The following is a 20,917-nucleotide window of genomic DNA, read 5'->3' as shown; positions in this document are numbered from 1 at the left end:
TGAAACAGAGAAGTCCATGATAACAAATGGATTTATCTTTCAAGGATTTTACAAGCAAACCATCTGTTATATTATTTAAAACCGGGCTTCTAAGTGTGAGAGTGTTACAGGCTGATGAACATTTTCCAAAGGAGTGGATTAATCTTTGCAAACCACACAGCTCATCTGAAACTGCTCTTCAGCATCCCCAAAACTGCCAACTTCATCATCTTTCAGAGCAAGGGAAACACATAAATCTCCACACGATAAAGACTTTTATAATAGCAGTAAGGCACTGGGGTGAGGTTGCTGTGAGAGGAGCAGAAGTAGTTGGCTGTGCTTCATAGCCTCCTGATGCCTCGGGAGTGTGATTGTCTTAGCATAACCACCTCTTCTATCACGCTTATTGCATGATTTCCGAAGGCGGCCGCTATCTTCTTGTGTAGAAAATCTTGCTTGGAACAAAGGTAGACTCTTGGACAGTTGTTTTTTTCTTTTTCTTTTTTTTTTTTAATTACTCTCCCTTTCTATTTTGTTTTTTGAAGAACGCAAAGGCTCGTGGTCAGAGAGAAGGAATTCCAGTATCGTTGGGAGGCGTTCGTTAGAGAGAACCACAAGTGGTGATGAGGCTTGCAATTTGACCAGTTTTAGACCAGCTACTCTGACAGTGACAAACTTCTTTAAGCAGGTATTGTATGAAACTGTCTAAGCAAAAAGTTGCTTCCTATACAGAGCGGTTGAATCATGAGAAATCAGTTTAGATCTGAATAAATTCTTTGTGATACTTTCAGTATGTAATGTCTGTTCCCTCATCATGGGATATCTCTGAACAACATACTGTGAGTTTATTAGATTGTGTGCTCATCCTGCCACCAGCAGTTGAAAGGTGGTTCTTTCAGGAAGTGCACTGTGAGAAATTTACATTACAGAACTTGAAACTATTTGCTGTTTTTGCTTTGCATTATGGCACAGTGACTTAGCCACTCTAATAGAAACGGTCCAGAAGAATGACCAGAAGAAGGTTGGTGTGTTTTGCTCCAGGTTGTTCTACTGTGTGCTGGAAAAATCACTGTTTGGCCTTTTGGTAAACATATTTAGCAAAATGTTCTTAGAAGCAAGTGCACAAAAGCTGAGGATAACTTTTTGGGTTAGTATGTCACAAAAAGTATTCCAGGTAGTCCTAGTCCAAGAGTTGCATAGCCTCTGCCCTGATGCTTGCTTGATGCTGTTGGTTTCATTAGATGACAGAGAATCCTTTCCAGCCCCATCAGAGGGCTCAGAAACAGGTTCACGAATGTAATTTGCAGTCAACACATCCAGTGATGCCCAAAAAACCAGAACATTTCTCATGCTTCTTTGCTGATTGGCAGTTCTTCTTAACCAGAGCTTGGGATTTTCCTGAAAAGCAGTAGAAAATATGATTAAACAGAAGAAAATCTGTAGTGAAGCTTAGAAAATGGTTTCAGTTCATTAATTTTCCCTAAGGTTTGCTTAATGCCACATCTGGTTAAGGAAAATTATTATTTGAATGTCACCTTTGTGTATAAAATGGATTTAATAGTGTACAACCAGATATTTTTTGGACTGATTCCTCGATCATTGGGATTACAAAGATGTGGGTTCTATATATTGAAAGCTGATTAAGCTCTCTTTTTTTTTCTGACTGTTTTGGTTGTATGCCAGTTTCACTGTGGATAGCCAGTCACGTTCTGCTCTTAAATTCAGTAATATAAAGGAGAAATGTAATCCAGGGTACAAAGTTATACTGGTGGAAAGCATGTAAATGAACGGCCTCTTTTGCTCAGTGCTTTCATGAAACTCAGCATAACTGAAATTGGGCTCTGCGAATGGTATCTTTAGAGCCTCAGTGACACAGAACAGCACAGGAAATTCCTTTTAGAAGAATGTCAAATTCTAGTTCTGTCTTGTATCCTTTAATCCCTTGAAGTCCAATTAACCAAATACCACTGAGTGTTTTCTCTTTCCATTTGCTTTTTTCTTCTTAATGTGTTTTATTGCCTTTATTATCAGATGTCCTCTACTTTTGGAGAGTTGGAAGGTAGCAAAGTGACATTTTCTGTAATGTTACAACAAAATTTTGAACTACTAGAATGTGACACAGGGAAGATTGACAACAAAGTCCTTTCACTTCCCATCCCTTCTTAACAATGATTTTGTCAAGTATGACTCTTAGACTTATACTGAAGGAAAAGCAGAGGAAAAGGAAGGAGGGTCACCATCGGAATGATGGATATTTTTTCAAGCTATTATACTTGCTAAAAAATGGATATTTTAGGGAAATCTTCTAACAACCATTCTCAGTTTTAAAAAAGATAATATTGATGAGGAGACAAAAGGTTTTCAATGAAAAGTTCCTGCAGCTGTCATGGTGATTAATAAGATGAAAAGAAAGGAAAAGGGATGAAGAAATTAGCAGTAATTCAGCATGCTAATGTAGCACCTCATTCTGTGAAGGTACATTTTGATGTCAGAGGGAAGAGGCTAGTGTACATGGTTTATTCATATTTCTGTAGTCCTTAAGAGTTGTGCACATCATCTCTTTGACAGGAGGGTGATCGCCTGAGTGATGAAGATTTGTACAAGTTCCTGGCTGACATGAGACGGCCGTCATCAGTGTTACGGAGATTGAGACCTATCACAGGTATTGAACAAGACCTTTCTGGGTTGTGCTCACTAAGCATGTTGGTTAGTCCTTCCCAGTTCCTACCCAGTTCTTAAAAACAAGCATGCGACAGAAGCCCTAGGAGATTGTTGGCAGTAATTCTTGGTGGACCAACAGCATTTTTATCTGACCGTGTTTTCACTGATGTATGAGCACGTGCAGCATTTGCCACACTGAGAGTAGCATCTGTGAGCAGAGGACACAAAACCCCAAAGCCCTAAATCCTGTAAGGACTGGAGAGCTTCTCTTTTTCTGAATAACACTCCACTCACCAACTGAGAGGTGTGTGTTGGCTTCCAGTTGTTCAGTAGGAACAGGCTCCACCTCTATTTGAGAAAGGAAAATAGAAATGCTAGTGTGCCAGCATTGAAACATCACCAGTCCTTGACCTATGCTATTCCTGACAATATTTACTTAACCCGTTCTTAAAAATCTCCTGTGACAGCAGTTCTGCTGCTTCCTTAGATCTTATCTCCCAGCACTCACCAGTCGCTGTGGTGAGGTTAGGTATTAAGAAAACTTTCCAAAATTATCTTTCTGAAATGTAATCTGACTATGATATGTCATGCCCTCGGGGCAGTTATCACAACTTTTCAAATACTCTGAATGCTGTTATTAGTTCACCCTTACTCGTCTCCATTTTGCAGCCATTTGGGCTTTTTTCAACCTTCTCTTAAGGACTGTGATTTTAAAATTGCTTGTTGTTTTGGTGGACTCCACTAGAGTTCCTTGAATGTATTCATGGTTTTCTTGAAGTCTGGTGCTCTGAACAGAATGCACTCCTCCTTCTCAGGCTTCATCTGTCCACAGCAGATGAATTTGTCTCCAGTGTCTTTGAAGTCTGAGGAGTTGTACTCAGTGATCCTTGCAGGTCACTTCCAACTCAGGAGATTCTGTCATTCCCTAATGGTTATAACTTTCTTTGGGACACTGCCTTATTGTCAGTGTCGTCACCCAGCACTTTTCTACAGAACTGATCTATGCCAATTGTTGTTTGGTTGTTTTTTTTTAATCTATATGTTATCTTCTCATTCTTCACCCTTCACTCTTTATTGTGTTTCCCCTTCATCATTTGATGCCATTTTTCCATCTCTCCTGTCTTTCAAATGTTCAAAAATCATTCCAACCTTGGTGACATCTGCACATAATCTGCATTGTCGGTACTGCCTGCTGACTTGTTAAGGAGGATATTCCATAATCTTGTTGCAGATTAGCTTTCAGCAACTCCTGGAACACCCTTTCAGTTTGATAGATTCCCAAGATTTAGTGCTAGATGGGCTTCATACTAAGATTATTTAGGCTTTCCTTAACTTAGCTATGAGAACAGCATCTGGGATTTGTTAAGATATCTCTTTTCTGTTGGTTCTTATCATGCAGTACTTTGACTGTCCTAGATACCAGTTTGATTCACTATTACATGTTGTTGTTTTTCTAAATCCACATAAACTGTAATCTGTTTACTTATGAAATCTGGGTATTAACCATAGCAAAGGAAAGAGTGACTGTGCTTTTTGATATATATTTAACTTCTATTTATTACAATTAAATCATTTTCTTCTTACAGCTCAGTTGAAGATAGACATATCTCCAGCTCCAGAGAATCCCCATTACTGTCTAACTCCAGAGTTGCTACAAGTGAAACTTTACCCAGACAGCAGAGTAAGACCTACAAGAGAAATCCTGGAGTTTCCTGCCAGGGATGTCTACGTTCCAAATACCACGTACAGGTTAGTTTTGAAATACGTCTCACATTTCAAGGCCTGAGATTGGCAGGTCCAGAGCTCAGCTGGTTTGTTGCAAAACTTGCTGCATCAGATGGTGTGCTGTGCCAGAGACACAGAAAGGGTCCAGACTGACACAGCAGAAAACACAGAGATGTGCAGGGATTAACATAGTTGCGTAAAACTTGGCTGTGGGCAGGAGGGTGGCACAGCTTTCTTAGTTTCTCAAAATACAAAGTCAAACTTAGTGGAGTTCTTCTCACATTTATGCAGATTTTTTTCGTTTTGTCTGTGTGCTAAAGGCAATGTTCTCTAATTGGTTTTACTGCTTTCTGATACTTTCCAGGGTTTATTTATTTTTTTTTATTTACAATGGAGGTTAAAAATGAGGAAAATGAATAATCCATTCATATTTCCATTTTGATTTAAAAGCAATTTCCTTGTTTACAATGCTTTAAAGAAATAAAGATCTGGAAGAATATTTTTGAGCGTTTTCAGAAAACAATAACCTTCCTATAGCCATATGCTCCAGGCAGGAGTAGATTTCTTTTCATTATTTTCCTCTATTTAAAGATTTTTCACAGTATTATTGAAGATGATACACTTCTGAGGGGCACTGCCTTCTTCAGTTGAGTAATTTCACCAGCTTAACTTGCAAAATCAGTTAGTTCTTGTTGAAATTGGATAAATACAGACAAGGCTTTTAGAAAACAGAGCTTACAAGAAAGAGTTTAAGTTCCACACCTCATGTCTTTTCAGAAATTTAATTTATTGTGGTTTTTGTTGGATTTTTTTTTTTTTTTTGGTGGAAATTATATAATTATACACTACAGTCCTCCAGTACAAATGTGCAGCACTGTGTGTTTTCTGCTTTGCAATGAATCCATAAGAAGTTGTAGTATCCTTGCAGTTCCTGTGCGAGTAGCACATTCTGTTCACAGTTTCTTTACTCTGACATATCACGTGTTAAAACCACTTTTTGTATGGTTGCAAATGTTGAGATAGAAAATCCATACTGTACAAGATAAAATAGACAAGTCAATATGACTCAGTATAAGTGCAGAATTGAGGTCTTTGTCAATAAACAGTTCCACATCAAGCCATCTGTAAACGTGTTGACAGTCCTACTGCCTTGGAGGATTCTGCAGCTGAAGTTAAACAAATACGAATGTGTTTTCAGGAGCAGCAGCACCTCAGCTTGGCCTACAGGGTTTGTTGGATGGTATCACAGGCACAGGTTATTCAGCTGTTCTCTGAAAGTCATTTTGTCCTGTGCTCTCTTGGTCTTATTAAGTTCTCAGTGAGGTGTTTTGAAAGGTCACAAAGGGATGGGTCTGAAGCTGTCTCAAATGAGAAAATCTCTCACTCCTTTCAGTGAGCTTTGAAGTTTAGCTCTTAAGTTTCAGTTTGAAAGCATGGTTCAGTTATTTTTTGAAGTGTGATATCTAAGAGATTAGGTCTACACCATGGCTTGCTTTATGTGTGTGTACATCTCTGCAGCTGCATGAGTACAGTACTTCAGCAAAAGTTGGCCTGACATACACTGCCAGAAGTTTGTCTGGAAATACACAGAACCCTAAAATAGGGAGTTGCTCATCTTTCATTTCCTCGTAGGAGCATTCAACAGCAGTGAAGTGAACCAAACATCCAATTAGTTACTGTATGAAACACAATTTCTTTCTTTTCCCACGGTCTCAATACCTACAGGTCCTCTGTAGTACTTTGCCAGTGCTTTCTGTTTGCTTGAACACTTCCTGTACCCTCCTGCACTGCCCAGAAGTTAATGCAGCAGCCATAAAACCCTTTCTCCCAAGCAATGTTATCTAATAAATAGATAGGCATCTGTTTACTAGGCAATGGGGTTTGATCCCAGGGAGATGAAAGCCCCTCTGAACTTCTAGCACACTGGCATTTGGGCTAGGATGAATGAGAATACTCACCAAACATACAGTAAGACCATCATATGTGCCTCAGGGTTTATGTCATTGGAGAATGCACCATACAGTGTATGGATTTGGACACACACCTGATATTAAACATAATAGGAATTTCTTTGATGCTCAGTGTATTAGCTGTGAAATGCATCCGGTTGAGCATTCAGTCAAAAATTTTTAAGTCTGTTGGGTGAATCATTATTCTGGTTGACTTGAGCAGGTAGTATCTTCCATTCCTAGGTTTCCAGTACAAGCCTTTTGTTCTGTCTAGTCTTCCTTTTGACCTTGGTGCAACGTACTTCCCATTAAGATTGGTTTCCTCACATTCACTGTGCCACCAGCCTCCTAAGAAAAAAATATTGTAGTATCATTTACTGTCAGTTGTTTCTTAACCTATTGTGCTCAGCTTGAGTACACACTTCCCATTAGCAACATCAATCTTTAGGCCAGTTCCAGCAAAAGTGGCAATTACCCAGTGTACCCAAATGAAATGTTGCTTGTACATGGAGCCACTTAATGCTTGACACTTGAAGGCCACTGTGCAAATGTTGTGCTACCTGTTAGTGGCTGCTTCACGTAGAAGTAGTGGTGCATAGAAAACTTCACACACAAATGCTTCCACTGAACTGGGACATTTGGGTCTGCTCCATATGTTTCCCGTAAAGCTCCACAGCAGACTTATTGATTTACTGATATTTTTCTCAAGTACAAACTGATAAATCTCTGCATCTACAGGAGTAAACAAATCACTTTTTTTATTGGCCAAGGTCCTTAACCACCATCTTGAACTCGAAGTCCAGTTCAGCTAGCAAAGGGTAAGGAACTAGCTGTGGTTCTGTGCTAAATATAAAAGTATAGCATTTTGGAAGTCTGTCCATCTGTGTTATGGCCACTACGGATTATAACACTCAGCATTGTTTCAGACATCCCCAGTTTTCAAGCTGAGAATGCTAGAAACAAAATGTTTGCTGTGTGAAGCATTTGCCTGGCAGGGCACTCTGTATCCTGCAGTTTGATCATTAATTGCTTTTTGCATTGTTTGCTTTTTCCTGCAAAGCAGCAAAACGTAAAAGCTTCATAACATCAGTGAATTTAGGAAATGTTTAAACAAATCATCTTTAAGGAGAGATATATCCTTGGCCTCACACCTCTCTTCTTCTTTTGAGAGCAATTTTAGCATACACTTTTGACAAGCAGCTTAAGCCTTCCTTTCAGTGGAAGCTTGCCTCTATTCTTAACCAATGGCTTATAGTCAAAATGGATCCAAGAGTCAATTTGTCCTCTTTTCTTTTGCAAGAAGGGAACAAATCTGCCACAGCAGAGCAGGCTTCAGAGAAGGAGCTGTACTCCGTAACTCACTATCTCAGCTTTAGGTTTTATTTCAGCCAGTTCTGCTGGTTCTAACTCTAGCTATTTACTCAGCCTCACTCTGCTTTTCTTTTTTCTTTTTTCTAATAAAGTAGAAAAGTGATACCTCGTTGTTGTAGAGCCCAACAGAAAGCACCTCCCACTCTTTCCTGCAGCTATTCTCTCTTTTCTGCTTCTAAAACCAGCCAGATAATATCAGTAAGCACTCACTAAAGCATACTGCCATTCTTCATTTAGCAAGGGAACATCCACATTCATGCACCCAGCATACTGATACCTAGGTAGTTTTGTGGGCAGTCGAGGTCATTTATTATGGCCATATCATGGTCTGCAGTTGAGAAGCGCAGTTCTGTCTGCTCTGGCAGTGCATTGGGGATGCTCCCAGAGATCCGTGAGAGCTGCAGCACGTAATCTGTTTCAGGGCCTCCCAGGGTGAATGCATATTCGATGTAACGTTTGTTATCTTTCCAGTCCTGCAGCTCAATCCGTAAGATGTAGTCTCCTTGTTTAGTGATGGAGTAGATCTTGTGCAGGCCTAGCCAGAATTCCTCTGTGAAATCATAGTAAATAGTGGTTGTGATTATGGAGCCAAATCTGAATGCATTTACCATGTTTTTCAGATATCTAAACCATACCACAGGTAACTCATTCACCTTTAACATGCATTGTTTGAGACTTATTTGAGTAAGCAGCACAGCGTCAGAATCAAGGTATGCCAGAGGTGAGGATTTGAGGTTGGATGTTACTGGAGGAGAGTTTTTAGTGTTACAGGTTGAATGTTCCCTGAAAACCCACAGCACTCGAACTGCTATTGCATTTTACAGGTAACCTGCATTTGGTGCGTGTGAAAATACAGTATTTAAAAGGATCCATTCATTGCTTTAATTAAATCAGTAATATGAGCCTCGGGAACTGCTGATCTTTTCAGAGGTCTCCTGCTGCATTCTTAGTTTACCTCTTCCTAATGTTGGTTTAGTATATGAGAGTTGGAGACCAATGAAGGGGCAACTGTAGCTTTCAGTAGCATCAGACAAACTGCAAAGGCAAAAGTCTGCCTCAGTTGTGAGCTGCTATCCCAAACTGGGGTGGTGTTGAGATACTGCAGCTCCTTATTGTAAAAGAGGTGGAAGGATGCCAGTTGTGGTGCCCAAATTAGTGAAGTTTTAATCTATGCCTAGAAAGTAAAAAATATTTTCTAAACTTGAAAAAGAAAAACGGGGGGAAATGTTCTAGGCAGGGAAGCTGGTGTGCAGCTCTTGGTGCTGGAAATTCTTTGGAATTGGTGGTTAATAGGTGAGCAGGGATATCTCTTCAGCCTGGCCAGCCAGGGGGGAGGACATTGAGCACCTCATGGGCAGCCAGTGATGCTGTAGGGGAGGACACACAGTCTGAGGCTGAGCAACTCGGTCTGGGGTTTGTTAAGAAGACATGGTTGCAGAAAGTTTGGGAGAAAGTAGTGATCTTGGTGAGGCATTGTGTTTGTGTGTATACTCTACGTGGCTGAGGGTTGCTTTGTAAATTGTTAAAACAGCACTTAGCACGTCCTTGCCTTGATTCAGCAGGGGCTTCTGTACACGCATCCAAAGATGCGGCATTGAGAATTTTACTGAATTATTCTTCCTGGTGTTGCACTAGTTAGGCAAGCTGCTTAAGTTTGTATGTAGGTTTTGTCTGCTCTCATGTGAACACCTTTCATTGAGAAGATTTGCCTTCTAAAATCAATTTGTACAGAGAAATGAAGCAAAAAAAGTGTTTTTTTACCATTGAGATCACCAAAACCGTTTGTATAGGCATCCCAGGTTTGGTTGAAATCTAGTGATCCATCCACTCTGTTCTGGATTACTGTCCAGGAAGTGCCTGTGAATGCAGAGGGAAATAAATCATAAACCTGGTTTAAGTGCTTAAAACACAGGAGAGAAGATGGAGTTTAATGGAGCCGATAGGCTGCTGCTGGCTAGCACTGCTCCGAGATCTTTCTCCTGCCCAGGTCACAACAACCCCATTGCAGACATTTCAGCAAAAGTAAGCAAAGCAGTTTTTTGCACAGGGCAGCTGCGTGTCACTCTGTTTACACACACAAACATATTGTGTTGCCCTGTTACGTTTGCATCAGCCTCTTCCCCATCTGGCTTTGACAGGAGGCTCAGGAGGGAAGCTGCAGAGGACATGCACAGGGCAGCACTGCAGGGTGCTCTTATCTCTTATCTCTGGGCAGTGCCAAAGGGAACAGGCAAATGAAAGAGTTTCTTACAAAGATAGAGCTTGGGTAGGTGCAGCCACAGTTCCAGGTACATATATGGCTCCCCTAAACATGATACTGAAATCCTGCCTCCTGGGCTCACCTCACTGGGTTAGTTTGATATAGCTGAATCTCAAGCACCAGTCCATGCTATCAAACCCAAGTTTTATTCACTGTTTGCTTTCTCTTTGGAAAACTTAATTCATGATTGCAACTTAGTGGCATTTATAGTTGCCATTTTCATCTTTAAAACAGAAAGTGCTTGACTTCTTAATATTAATGTGCTCATATTAACAGCATAGATACTACTAAGAATTATAATAGTATATTTGAGACACACACACGCACACACGTGTATACATATATATAAAAGAAAAGGATGCATGAGACAGTAAGTTTTTATGCACTTTGAGTGATATACAGTATTTTGGATCAGAAAATTAGACTGTTGCTAGCACAGCTGTCTTACCAAATTTCATTTCACAGTAGACATCGAAAGCTTCTGAGCTGTTGGGCTTAATAGTGTAAATACCACTGGAGCGTATGCCACTGTTGTAGAGAGCAGTGCAGTCAGGAGTGGCACCTAGGAAAGCAAACACCGGGCAATTACAAATCCTGTTTTGGATGTGGTAAGTTTTAATCCAGCTTTGTAACTTGAATTTTTCATAGGGTAGGGCTGATACAGAAACTCAAACAGTCTTTTCGGTCATCATTACAATAAATGTCATGAAATGGACAAACTGCTTTGGTAATACAGCTGATGTACGTTTTCTAAATTAATTTTGCAAAAGTTTTAAAGCTTAAGATTGGACTCTGGCAAACGGACTTTGCCACACCTTAAAACTTTCCCAATAAATTCTGTTCCCATTGCTGCAGTTTGGAAATGCATCTCGACTTTAAAAAAAGGGTCTTCCAAATCCTGTAATGAGCTGAAGTAAATTAGTTGGCTGCTCATACTCTCCAAGACAGGCATCAGTAAGTGGATTACAAAGATTGTCACAGCATGTATTTGCATGGGGTGAATGGAGGCTAAAGATTGAGGGTGATGGCACAATTGGATGTTGTTTGTATGCCACCCCATAGACAAGTATACACATAGTGTGGCTAAACAGATGATGTGTTTTCCAAAGCAGAAAATCCAGCTCCTTGCTGAAGTGCTGTGTGTAACATAAGAGCCCTTGATTACTAAAACCCACCAATGTGTCTTGTAGTGCACGTGAGGCGTGTGATCTCACCTTCCAGTTTGTGCATTGCGGCTGTGGAGTTGTGCACAAGGAAGGGGCTGCCCTCATTTGATTCTGCTTGCTCCTCGGTGAAGGAATTCTCTGCGAGTTCCTGGAGCTCAATGTGGTTTAGCTGGCAAGAACCGTAATTACAGACTGTTAATTTCCCAAGGCTCTGAAATTATTAGATTCATGTATCAAACTGAGCAATGTAGTACAGATAGTAATTTTTTATATGAACATAACCATTTGAAATACCCAACTTAGTACATAAAATTAACTTTAGAAGCACACTGGTGGATTTCGGTTATGTATGTCAGCTATTTCACTGCCCAAACAACACAGGATTCACAAGGTATGTGACCAGTTCTCATGAGGTGCATGTTAATGAGTAAACATAACTAGCTTACTTTCTCATTACTTAGACAAATAATAGCAACACCTGAAGAGCACAGAACACAGTTATTTTTGTAAAAGGCATTTCCCTTTTACAGCCTCCTCTTAGGAATGAACTAAATATGAGCATGTCAGTTATGCCCATTTTTTTGGTTACACATGGGGGGTTGCAGAGCATGGTTCCATATTGGAGTGAATATTGGAAAAGGAGAAAGAGATGGAAAGCGATGATGCTGAGAAGACCAAGGGAAGAACAATAATAGAATAGATAATGAGGTAAGAAAACCCACAAACAGCAGTCAGGAAATAGAGCAACCTATTACTGATGGGCAGTGGTTTGAGGCTGTGATCTCCGTTGCTGTGTGCAATGGTCTTTGCCTCCAGCCTGGCAGCACAGCAGACTCTCAACTGAAGAGGTCCCTAGCTGTGATCAGAATCACGTCTAGCATCCTCTGTGCTCCCAAAACATCATAAGAGATGTAAAACTCAGAAGCAAGAAATGCGATGGTTCACGTACCTTGTCCTCCAGCTCCATTATTTGGTTGTGCTGTTTGTCCAGCTGCACATGCTGGTCCTCCACGATTTTGTGGAGTTGCTTGATGTGATTGTCCTGCTGCTCCACGAAGGCCTGAGGGCAGGAAAGGAGGGAGGCTGTAGTTAGAGAGAGGCAGCATGAGGCTGTCACAGTCCAGCCTAACGCATTGCGGGGTTACTTGTGAGAGGCACAAACCATTTCACATTGCATTCTCCATAGGATTGTCTGCTTTTGCTCTAAAGGCACAAATTTCTTTGCCACTGAAATGAGTACCCAGGTTATTTTAATGCTTGTTTGAGGAAAAGTGCTGGCAGCTTCATAGACTTTTACTGTTGCTGTCACTTTCCTTCCATGTCCACGTGCAAAACATTTACATTCTGTGAAGTTGGTCCTTGCTTCAAAGTAAATATATGGCAGTGACCATAAAGAGAAATGATGGCAGGTGTTTAAGGTATTAGCTGGGGGTTTCTTTTTTCTTTCTGCTCTCACATGAATATCCAGTGTTTTCTCACACAAGTTATTTGACCGTTTTATGCTTTTGCAGAATCCATTTCATACTTCCTTTTCCAGTGGAAATTTTATACCCACCCTCGTATTTGCATGTATTGACATTAAAACTGTTAACACATACAAAATTCTTTGTTCTAGGTTCATACAGGAACTATAAATATCCCTCTCTAAAGGTTAAAACTTCCTAATTTTATGCTGAGCAGACAGACCCAAGTGCATTGACTCATAATGAGCCAATGACATATGAAGCTTTCGACTTCATAAGCAAATCACTTTCCCAATTAATTTTATCTCATTATTATTACAGAATTTCTTAAAGATGATTTGCAAAATGTACTGAAATGATACAGAGCCCTATCATTTCACCATTTTCTCTGACTCTTTAAGATTACTGTGGTGATCTGTTTCTCAGTACAGTAATACTGCAGTGAAGTTGCAGGGAAAACATCAGTTTCTAATGTATAATGACCAATAATAGCATTACAATTTACTTTGGCTTTATGTGTAAAGGACTTTCACAAATCTACTTACTTTGAGTGAAGAAATTTCATTTGTCTCCTGCACTGTAGGCTGGATAATGGCCAACTTAGTGACCTTGTCCTCCAGTCCCCATACTTTCTCTTGCAGCTGGATTTTGTTTTGTATAAGGTCTTCAATCTTCAGGTTCATCTCCTGCGAGAGATTCTTTATCTCTTCATTGTTGATTTGCAGTCTGGCAGTAGTTTGTCGGAGTTGTTCTTCTTCTTCTTTGATTTCACTGGTTTGCAGTGAGAGCTCATAGAAAGACCTATCAAAAATGTAAAGTTTTTGAAAGATATCATTCATCTGTCCCTTTGTCTTGTGGACAAAGTCTTTAAGACCGTGCCCAAGCTGGAGGAGTCCATTGGCTAAGATTCGGACATCATCTAGCATGGCAAATCTTGATTTTGTCTCAGGAGATGTAGCAGAATCAAGGAGAGAGAAGTCCTTTTCAGCCCTAACTGAAAGAGCAAGTGGGGCAATGAATAGAAGGAGTAGAATGATTTTCATGTTTTCTATTCCTGATATGCTTTGGTTGTTCAGCAGAGACTTTTCCAGATAGTTTTCACTGTGTGAATGCTCCGTTGAAGAATTTAATCTATATATACTCCTCTTCATTTTAGAAGAGGCAGACCAAGAAGTTGATCATTAAACTGAACAAATTTGAACAATTGTAACCCCACTCGAATCTAGGTTGATGCCTGGGAAGGTAAACCTGAGAGGCAGGCACGTTGCTGATAAAACTGGCTCTGAACTTTTCCATCTGTCAGACATTCTGTTTTAAAATGTTATTGATGATGTAGGATGTGTTTCTGACACGATACTCGTTAATAGATTAATTGTGAGTCATAATCTCACTAAAGAGCCTAAATTGCTTCTTGTGTTGTATGATTTCTCTTATTCCCTTAGGAATGTAGAAGGATTTACCCTACTTAGGAGCACTGGATGCTGCACTTCAGGTTATGCAGCTTTTAGATAAGCTGGGGAAGGGCAAAATACTCTCCGATGATTCACACAATCTGATTCTCATCTTGTGCCATTTTCTGATGTAACTCATCGTGCTGCAGTGGATTTGCTTGTCAGCTAGTTCAGATTAAGTGAGAAAGTGGGAATTAGGTCCAGAGATTGCCTGGATGTGATTCTACTACCTTAAGGTTTGTGCAGTAATTTACACCATATAAAGCTTATTTTTTAAGAGCTGCTTTCCAGAGGTGGGTGAGATAAATAATGTCCTGCTTTCATTTCTCACCTTACAATTCCCCTTGGTTTTTAAGATTCTCAGTGAATAAAGCAAGTCTGCGGGTGCTTTGAAATAAATGTCCAGCTCTGCACTGGGTCTCTGCATGGAAGTGTTTGTTTTTCAGGGAGTATTGCAGTATGAATGAAAGGTATTTTTCTTTCTCATAGTGATCCAAGAAATCAGTCCACGCATAATATAGTCTCTACTTTGAAGGGTTTTTAGGTCACTGTTTAACATGGCCTGGACTTAATGGACATGAAGGGCTGACAACATGCAGTTAACTTGCTCCTTCCTCCCTAATAATTAAGTAACATGAAAGTGTCTCTGATTAGTTGGTGAATTGTTTGCACCAGTATGACTTGAGTCAGGCTTACTGGAGTATGCACAATGCATACAAAACCAGCAGTCTTGACACTGGAGAGAGTGGGGATTTATTCAAAGGGATTTGTAGGCATAGATTGGGAGCAAATGTGGGAATTGTCCCTAAATACAGTCAATAATCAGAGTTTTGTAATGGGAAGCAGCACTGCATTTTCACAACCCAAATGTGCAGTGCTGTCTTGTGAAGAAAGTAATTTCCAGTCCTGGGAGGTGTCCTGCTGCAGCAGACTGTCTCGAAGGTCTTAACTCTGGCTGTGCTGTGCAAAGAGTTGGGGAGCAGGAGGGCAAGGACAGCCCTGAGCTCTGCTATGCATTCTGCCAAGGATTCAGATAGCCTTTGCTTTGTTTGAATTGCAGTGTATTGGTAACAGGGGTACTTCTGGCCCTTCAGATATTGCAGCTATACAATCCTTCTGCCTTTCGAGACAGGCTGACGAACTGGGAAGAGGTGTGAGATAGGTGCAGACCAATATGGAGATACTCCATGCTTCTCCTAGTTCTGCTCAATTCCACACAGCTTACATAAGTCAGGTTAGAAACGTGCACTTGAAGGATGCGCAAAGAGGTTTTTACCAATTAAATGCTCATTGATGACCCATGCAAAGCAAGAACTGAGCCCAGCTGGGTGAGACTGGACTGCATCCGCTCTCAGTTGGCAGATGTAAGACATAGTAGAGGGCAGTTACTGACTTAATTGCTTGTTAGAGTCTGGAAGGCTGCGAGCAACAGAGAGTTTGGTTATGGGCTGTCATTAAAGGAACGTATCAAATTAGTATTTACCCAGCCCTAATGAAAATCTGTTAGGAAAATTGTCAGAACAATTAGGGTAATTCATTGGAAGTTGATAAGCCTGTAAGGGTTGCATTGAGTCATCATTTCTGCAGCGTTTTCTCATCTGTTAGCATCAATGGATGATGAAGAGCTATTCAAAAAACCCAAGGATGTGCAGGATCTGAATTGGTCCTATATTGTGCCTGTGTGGAAAGTCTTGGGCATCTTAACAGTTTAAACTCTGAAAGGTTTGATACTTTTTAGCTTTGACCGAGATACATTGTGAGTGGTAAATCTACTTAGACACTTCAGGTCTGAAAAAGAAAGAAAAAACGTGTGCTTTCAATGTGTTGATGTTTTCTGTAGGGAGAATCATCAGATTACCTAAACTTCCTCTACACAAGTGACAAAGTCTTTATCTGGGCCTGGCGCTGCTCTGTGATAGGGAGCAAAGTCCAGTCCCTGGTATCTGACACAGGAATTTGGGGCTGCAAAACTTGAAGAATTGGTTGTAAAATATTTTTTTTTAAATAAATACTTTCTGCAGTCCACATCAGAATACTTGGGATGGCTTTGGTTTTACAGGATTTCAGAGGGAATATTTTCTTCTGTCTTAGCTCTTTCTTACTGTCACAAAGGGTTTTCTCAGTTTTGATTCATGTTGCCCCTGTTGTTCCTAAAATCTTTATTCTTGGCTTAATCTTCAGAAAAATTACACAAGTAACCAAACAGTTGGGATCAGGAATGTTACCAGGTTCCCTGCATGTCCTGCTGCACAGTAGCTGAGCACAGAATGGGAGCTCACTTGTGCCTGAGTGCTGCTCAGACGTGACACTGCCCTGTGGAAAGGTTTGCTTCACGAATAGGAAAGGCAGTCAAAATGCTCTGATGTCAAATGTTACAACATCACGAGTGGCTGCCAAGCACATGCAGCTGTAGAACTTTCTCTGTTAATGCCAGTGCCAATAAAATCAAGCAGTGATAAGTGCGCTTGGAAATGTCACCCTCCAGTTCTTAGATGTCTTGACAGTCACAGAGTCCATAAGCAAAGTAGGGCATAGGAAGAGACAGAGAAGAAAAACCCTCTGGCACGATGAAACTGTAAGATTTAGGAGCTCTAGAAACCCTAAGGGTGAATCTTGTCTCTGTTGGCCCAGTCAAGAAAAGAGGTATTTAATAGACATGGTCCTAAGGATCTTTCGTACACCTGGGTGACCCTCTTTAAGTAGGCTTTGCATGGTTTTGATAGTAGGAATAAAGCAGAAAAAAAGGCCTCTGGGATTTACCAGAAAGGGGAATTTTAATAATGTTTAGACATCTCCTTTAAGATTTAAGATCAAGTCTTTATGTTTTTTTCCAAGGCCTGGCCTTTTGTGCTTTGGCCATTTATTTTACAGAGGTAAAAGTACTTTTGAGATCTGTTTGAGAAAATAATGTAAGTGTTGCATATGTTTTGCATTATAATAAGTGCTCCAGATGCAAATCCTTGAGTTTAAAGCTTCTGGCCAAAATTTTTATTGATAGAAATCTGCAAGTAATACCAGGAAGTAGCTGTTACTTGAAAGCATGAGGACTAGTGCTCCTTGTACTTTATCAGTGTTTGTTGGCACTGTGGTATTATTTCCATGGTAGATCCCTTCCCATCACAGAGGATGGTGGTTGTACCTCCAGTATCCTCCAGAGTCTACTGAGCTTTGGTATTTGTGCATACAGATAGTGGGGTGGGGATTTACAATGTAATGACTCAAAGGAAAGAGGATAACACAGGTGAAACTGAGAAGTCAGCTGAAGCTCTGGCTGGGATGTAATGTCAGGTCTGATGCCTGTTTATAGTTTTCCACCACCTTCTTTCTAGAGTGACATTAATTTGCTGAAATGTCTTTGCGCCCAAGCGAAAGCAGAAGAGGTGATAGGAGAACTGCAGGCTTGGTTCAGGCTCAGCTCTGCTATTCGTAAATCAGTCTCAAGCATAAGAACTGCCTTTAATATAGGGATCCTGCAGCCAGGCTTCCCAAATACATTAAATCCTTCTCTTAGAGCACTAATAATATTTAATAAAAGTTTTATGAGCAATGTACATTTTAGAGTAAATTTTCATATCCATTTTCATTTGAAAAAGAACATCAAGGAGCAAATGTATTCATGCCAGAACAAAGTAATTTAGTAGAGTCACAAAAAATGGCAAAGGCCCTCTCTGAAATAGTAGGAGAGCGTTGATTAGGCAAAGTGACAATGGGGATGGGATTCAAAAAATTAATTCAGCATGAAGGACTTGAAAAGGAAGAAATTTCCCATGTGCCAGCTAAGCATATTTCTTTGCCTGGAAGGGTGGAAAGAAGTCGGTCTCCATAATGCAGCCCCACAGAGCCTTCTGGAGCTGTGCATTCGGACTGCCCTGTACAGATGCTGACCTCAGGGAGGTACCTTCTGAGGCTCTTAGAGCACTCCTTAGGACCAGTGTTACCTGGTGCCAGTGCAGATGAGATTACTCACGAGTATCGGGGAGCAAATGGAATAAGAAACATCAGAACAAAATTGGATGGGACCCTCTGCAGCCTGCTCTAGTGGCTGGCAACCCTGTCCGTGGCACAGGGATTGGAACTAGATTGTGTTTAAGGTCCAATCTATGCCATTCTATGATGATTAATCTGGTCACCACAGGTGCTTCCAGGGCTACTGAGTGTTCTCACTTCTTAGCCATCTGTTTTACCTGATCCCTGTCCTTCCCAGAGTGTGGTACTCTGGGTGTGGAATTGAAGACACCATCCTGTCTGAGTCATTGCAAAGACTGCGGGTGTGCTGAAGATATAGATGTCCATTTAATCCAATGCATTGTTGGAGGAGAGGTGTTTCCTGGAGTCATCTTGATAAAAGGAGATTTGAAGTAAAAATTGAAAGGTCGAAACAAGTCAACTATTTAACAGAAGCCAGCCCACCCTACTGAGATGCCTTCTTTCCCCTTGAACTTGCTAAATAACAATTTTTGGATCTATTTTTCAAGCATCTTTATAAACAGGAACTATTTCAAAATATCACGACAGCTTAAAGAGGTGACTTTTGTCTCCTGAAAGGAGAGGTCATCATCAAGTCACTTGTGTGAGTGTGCACTTCCGATCAGGGGAAGAGCACCTGACTAATGGAAGATGTCAAACCCTTCACTTTGTGTCTCTGAGTGTTTTCATTGGGGTTTGAAGTAATAGCATTAATAACAGTGTGAACCCTGTCATTCTCACGCAGAAATGCTTTTGTGTCTTGCAGGAATCTTCTTTATGTCTATCCTCAGAGCCTTAACTTTGCCAACCGCCAAGGATCTGCCAGGAATATCACTGTGAAAGTCCAGTTCATGTATGGAGAGGACCCAAGCAATGCTATGCCGGTGAGGGGAGTGCTTGATGCTCAACGTGAATGCTTCATGCCAACAAGGCAGGGTACACATTGCAGCCATAAAATCCCTATGTTAAAGAAAACTCAATGGAATACACTTCCAAATAAATTCCAGAAAGCATAGAGTCACAGTGTTCTAGAACCCAGAGAGTGTTTGTATCAGGTATGCAAAGTAACAATATAGCACTTGGTGTTTTGACCTTGGATGTTTGCAGTGGGACTTCTGAATTCTCAGTCATCCTGATCTTTGTTGGCTCTGTCTGGAGATGGTTACATGCATCATCAATTCCTATCTGTGTGCATGTGTGAGCAGGACTATTAAAATTGTAAATCTTCAGTGACTGGGTAGAATAGAAGCATAGAAGCAAAGGAGTATGTAACAAGTTGGTGTTGTACACAGCTGCATGGAATAGAGCTGTGAATGGGATTATGGAACAGACTCGTGGCACCTTTCTGTAGGGTATTTCTGCTATTTTTTCTTCTTTTTTACAGGTCATCTTTGGCAAATCTAGCTGTCCTGAATTTTCCAAAGAAGCATACACTGCTGTAGTGTATCACAACAGGTAAAATCTATGACAGTTTGTAAATGGAGATGGGTCCCTAAGGATAGTAGTGTTCTACCCAAAAGGATGTTTACCAGTGAAACAGTTGTGTAGCTCACCAGTGAATCTGCCTCATTGACATTTCTTTATCAAAGACTGTCTGCATAGCACTTCTATCACCTGACACTGTAGGTAGTGTTGCAGTTAGCGTGATACAATAGCTAGGAGCTCGAGCCTTTGTTTGCTCTGATACATGTCAAGAGCGTTGTATCAGGCTGTGATCTTGAGCATTTAGCCCAACTCAGCAGATGCTGTAAGTGTAAGCTTCAAGTTAGACCTGAAAATGTATGACACAAACACTCGTTAGCAAATACTTTGTTATTGTGTTGAGTAATTAGGTATTTAGAGCTTTCTAGGATGTAGTTACAGATTAGAAATACTTGATCTTGAAAATTACGTCAGAGCAGCTCAGGTAAGGAGTGCTGAATCTGACCTTAACATACTGTCTGTCTTTGTGGCTGTTCTGGAGAGAAAATCTTGTCCTTCAGGTTGGGTATTGTGGCATCAGGGAAAAATTCATTGCCTCATGGGGAAAGACACAATTCAGAATGCCTGTGTGAGGAGGGGGCTGCACTGTAGCCCACCAGGATGCTGCTTATATTTTTTTGTAGACTGGAAGTAAACAATGGAAGTTTTTCCAGTCCTTGATGATTAGAAGGTAAAGCTTTAAATTCCTTAGAGTATTCTCTATAACTCCTTCCCTCCAGATAGTTTAACTCAAAAGATCTGCAGCATGAGATAGAAAACCACACTGCTTATATTGATGACTTAACAAAGGCTCTGGTTTCTGCACAGATCACCTGATTTTCATGAGGAAATCAAGATTAAGCTTCCAGCCACTTTAACGGATCACCACCATCTGCTTTTTACTTTCTACCACGTCAGCTGCCAACAAAAACAAAACACTCCCCTGGAGACTCCAGTTGGATACACCGTGAGTGTCTTTCAATCTGTTTTTCAGCACAGGATAATATTCATGTAGATGGATAATGCATTTATTGGCAATTTTTTTAGCCATAACTGTCAGTGTATACCACTGTAGAGTTTGAGATGGTCAAGCTTGTAGATTTCAGTAAAGCCTTAAGAAGTTTGTATTTTCATTTTTTCTTGTTGTTCAATTACTTAAAGTGGATTCCGATGCTTCAAAATGGACGGTTAAAGACTGGTCAGTTCTGTCTCCCTGTCTCACTGGAAAAACCACCACAGGCATATTCAGTGCTTTCTCCAGAGGTGAGTAGGTTCTCACATTGAAAATTAGCAGGAGAATGCTTCTTTTTAAAAAAAAAAAAAAAAAAAAGTGAGAAGTATATGTGCACTTATAAGCTTGTGTGTGCATGCATCTGTATTCCCTAAATGCTAAGTATAGTTGTGTGTGTGTTTGTGCACAGAATCATAGAGTAGCCTGGGTTGAAAAGGACCACAATGCTCATCA

At 40.5% G+C, this 20,917-nt stretch overlaps 2 protein-coding genes across 15 annotated transcripts in view; one reads left to right on the top strand and one right to left on the bottom strand.

Moving 5' to 3' along the window:
• DOCK7 (dedicator of cytokinesis 7) overlaps window positions 1-20,917 on the top strand; it is an 89,351-nt gene that overhangs the window by 30,456 nt on the left and 37,978 nt on the right. For all 14 annotated transcript variants that reach the window (XM_085232218.1, XM_085232212.1, XM_085232211.1 and 11 more), the window contains exons 12-18: window positions 525-667; window positions 2,548-2,641; window positions 4,227-4,389; window positions 18,758-18,875; window positions 19,376-19,446; window positions 20,281-20,419; window positions 20,614-20,715. In XM_085232218.1, the coding sequence (XP_085088344.1) occupies window positions 525-667; window positions 2,548-2,641; window positions 4,227-4,389; window positions 18,758-18,875; window positions 19,376-19,446; window positions 20,281-20,419; window positions 20,614-20,715 (830 nt within the window). The remainder of the gene's footprint in view (window positions 1-524; window positions 668-2,547; window positions 2,642-4,226; window positions 4,390-18,757; window positions 18,876-19,375; window positions 19,447-20,280; window positions 20,420-20,613; window positions 20,716-20,917) is intronic.
• Window positions 5,136-13,632, bottom strand: ANGPTL3 (angiopoietin like 3). Its single transcript, XM_085231790.1, has 8 exons — window positions 13,120-13,632; window positions 12,061-12,171; window positions 11,160-11,280; window positions 10,394-10,507; window positions 9,447-9,542; window positions 7,963-8,235; window positions 6,324-6,662; window positions 5,136-5,398 (listed from the first exon to the last, which is right to left on the bottom strand). The coding sequence occupies exons 1-7, from the start codon at window positions 13,615-13,617 to the stop codon at window positions 6,481-6,483; spliced, it is 1,395 nt and encodes a 464-aa protein (XP_085087916.1). The 5' UTR covers window positions 13,618-13,632; the 3' UTR covers window positions 5,136-5,398; window positions 6,324-6,480.

The sequence above is a fragment of the Meleagris gallopavo genome, chromosome 10 (genome assembly GCF_905368555.1).
Source record: "Meleagris gallopavo chromosome 10, MGAL_WU_HG_1.1, whole genome shotgun sequence".
NCBI classification, from domain to species: domain Eukaryota; kingdom Metazoa; phylum Chordata; class Aves; order Galliformes; family Phasianidae; genus Meleagris; species Meleagris gallopavo.
This window is presented reverse-complemented; position numbering and strand designations above follow the sequence as displayed.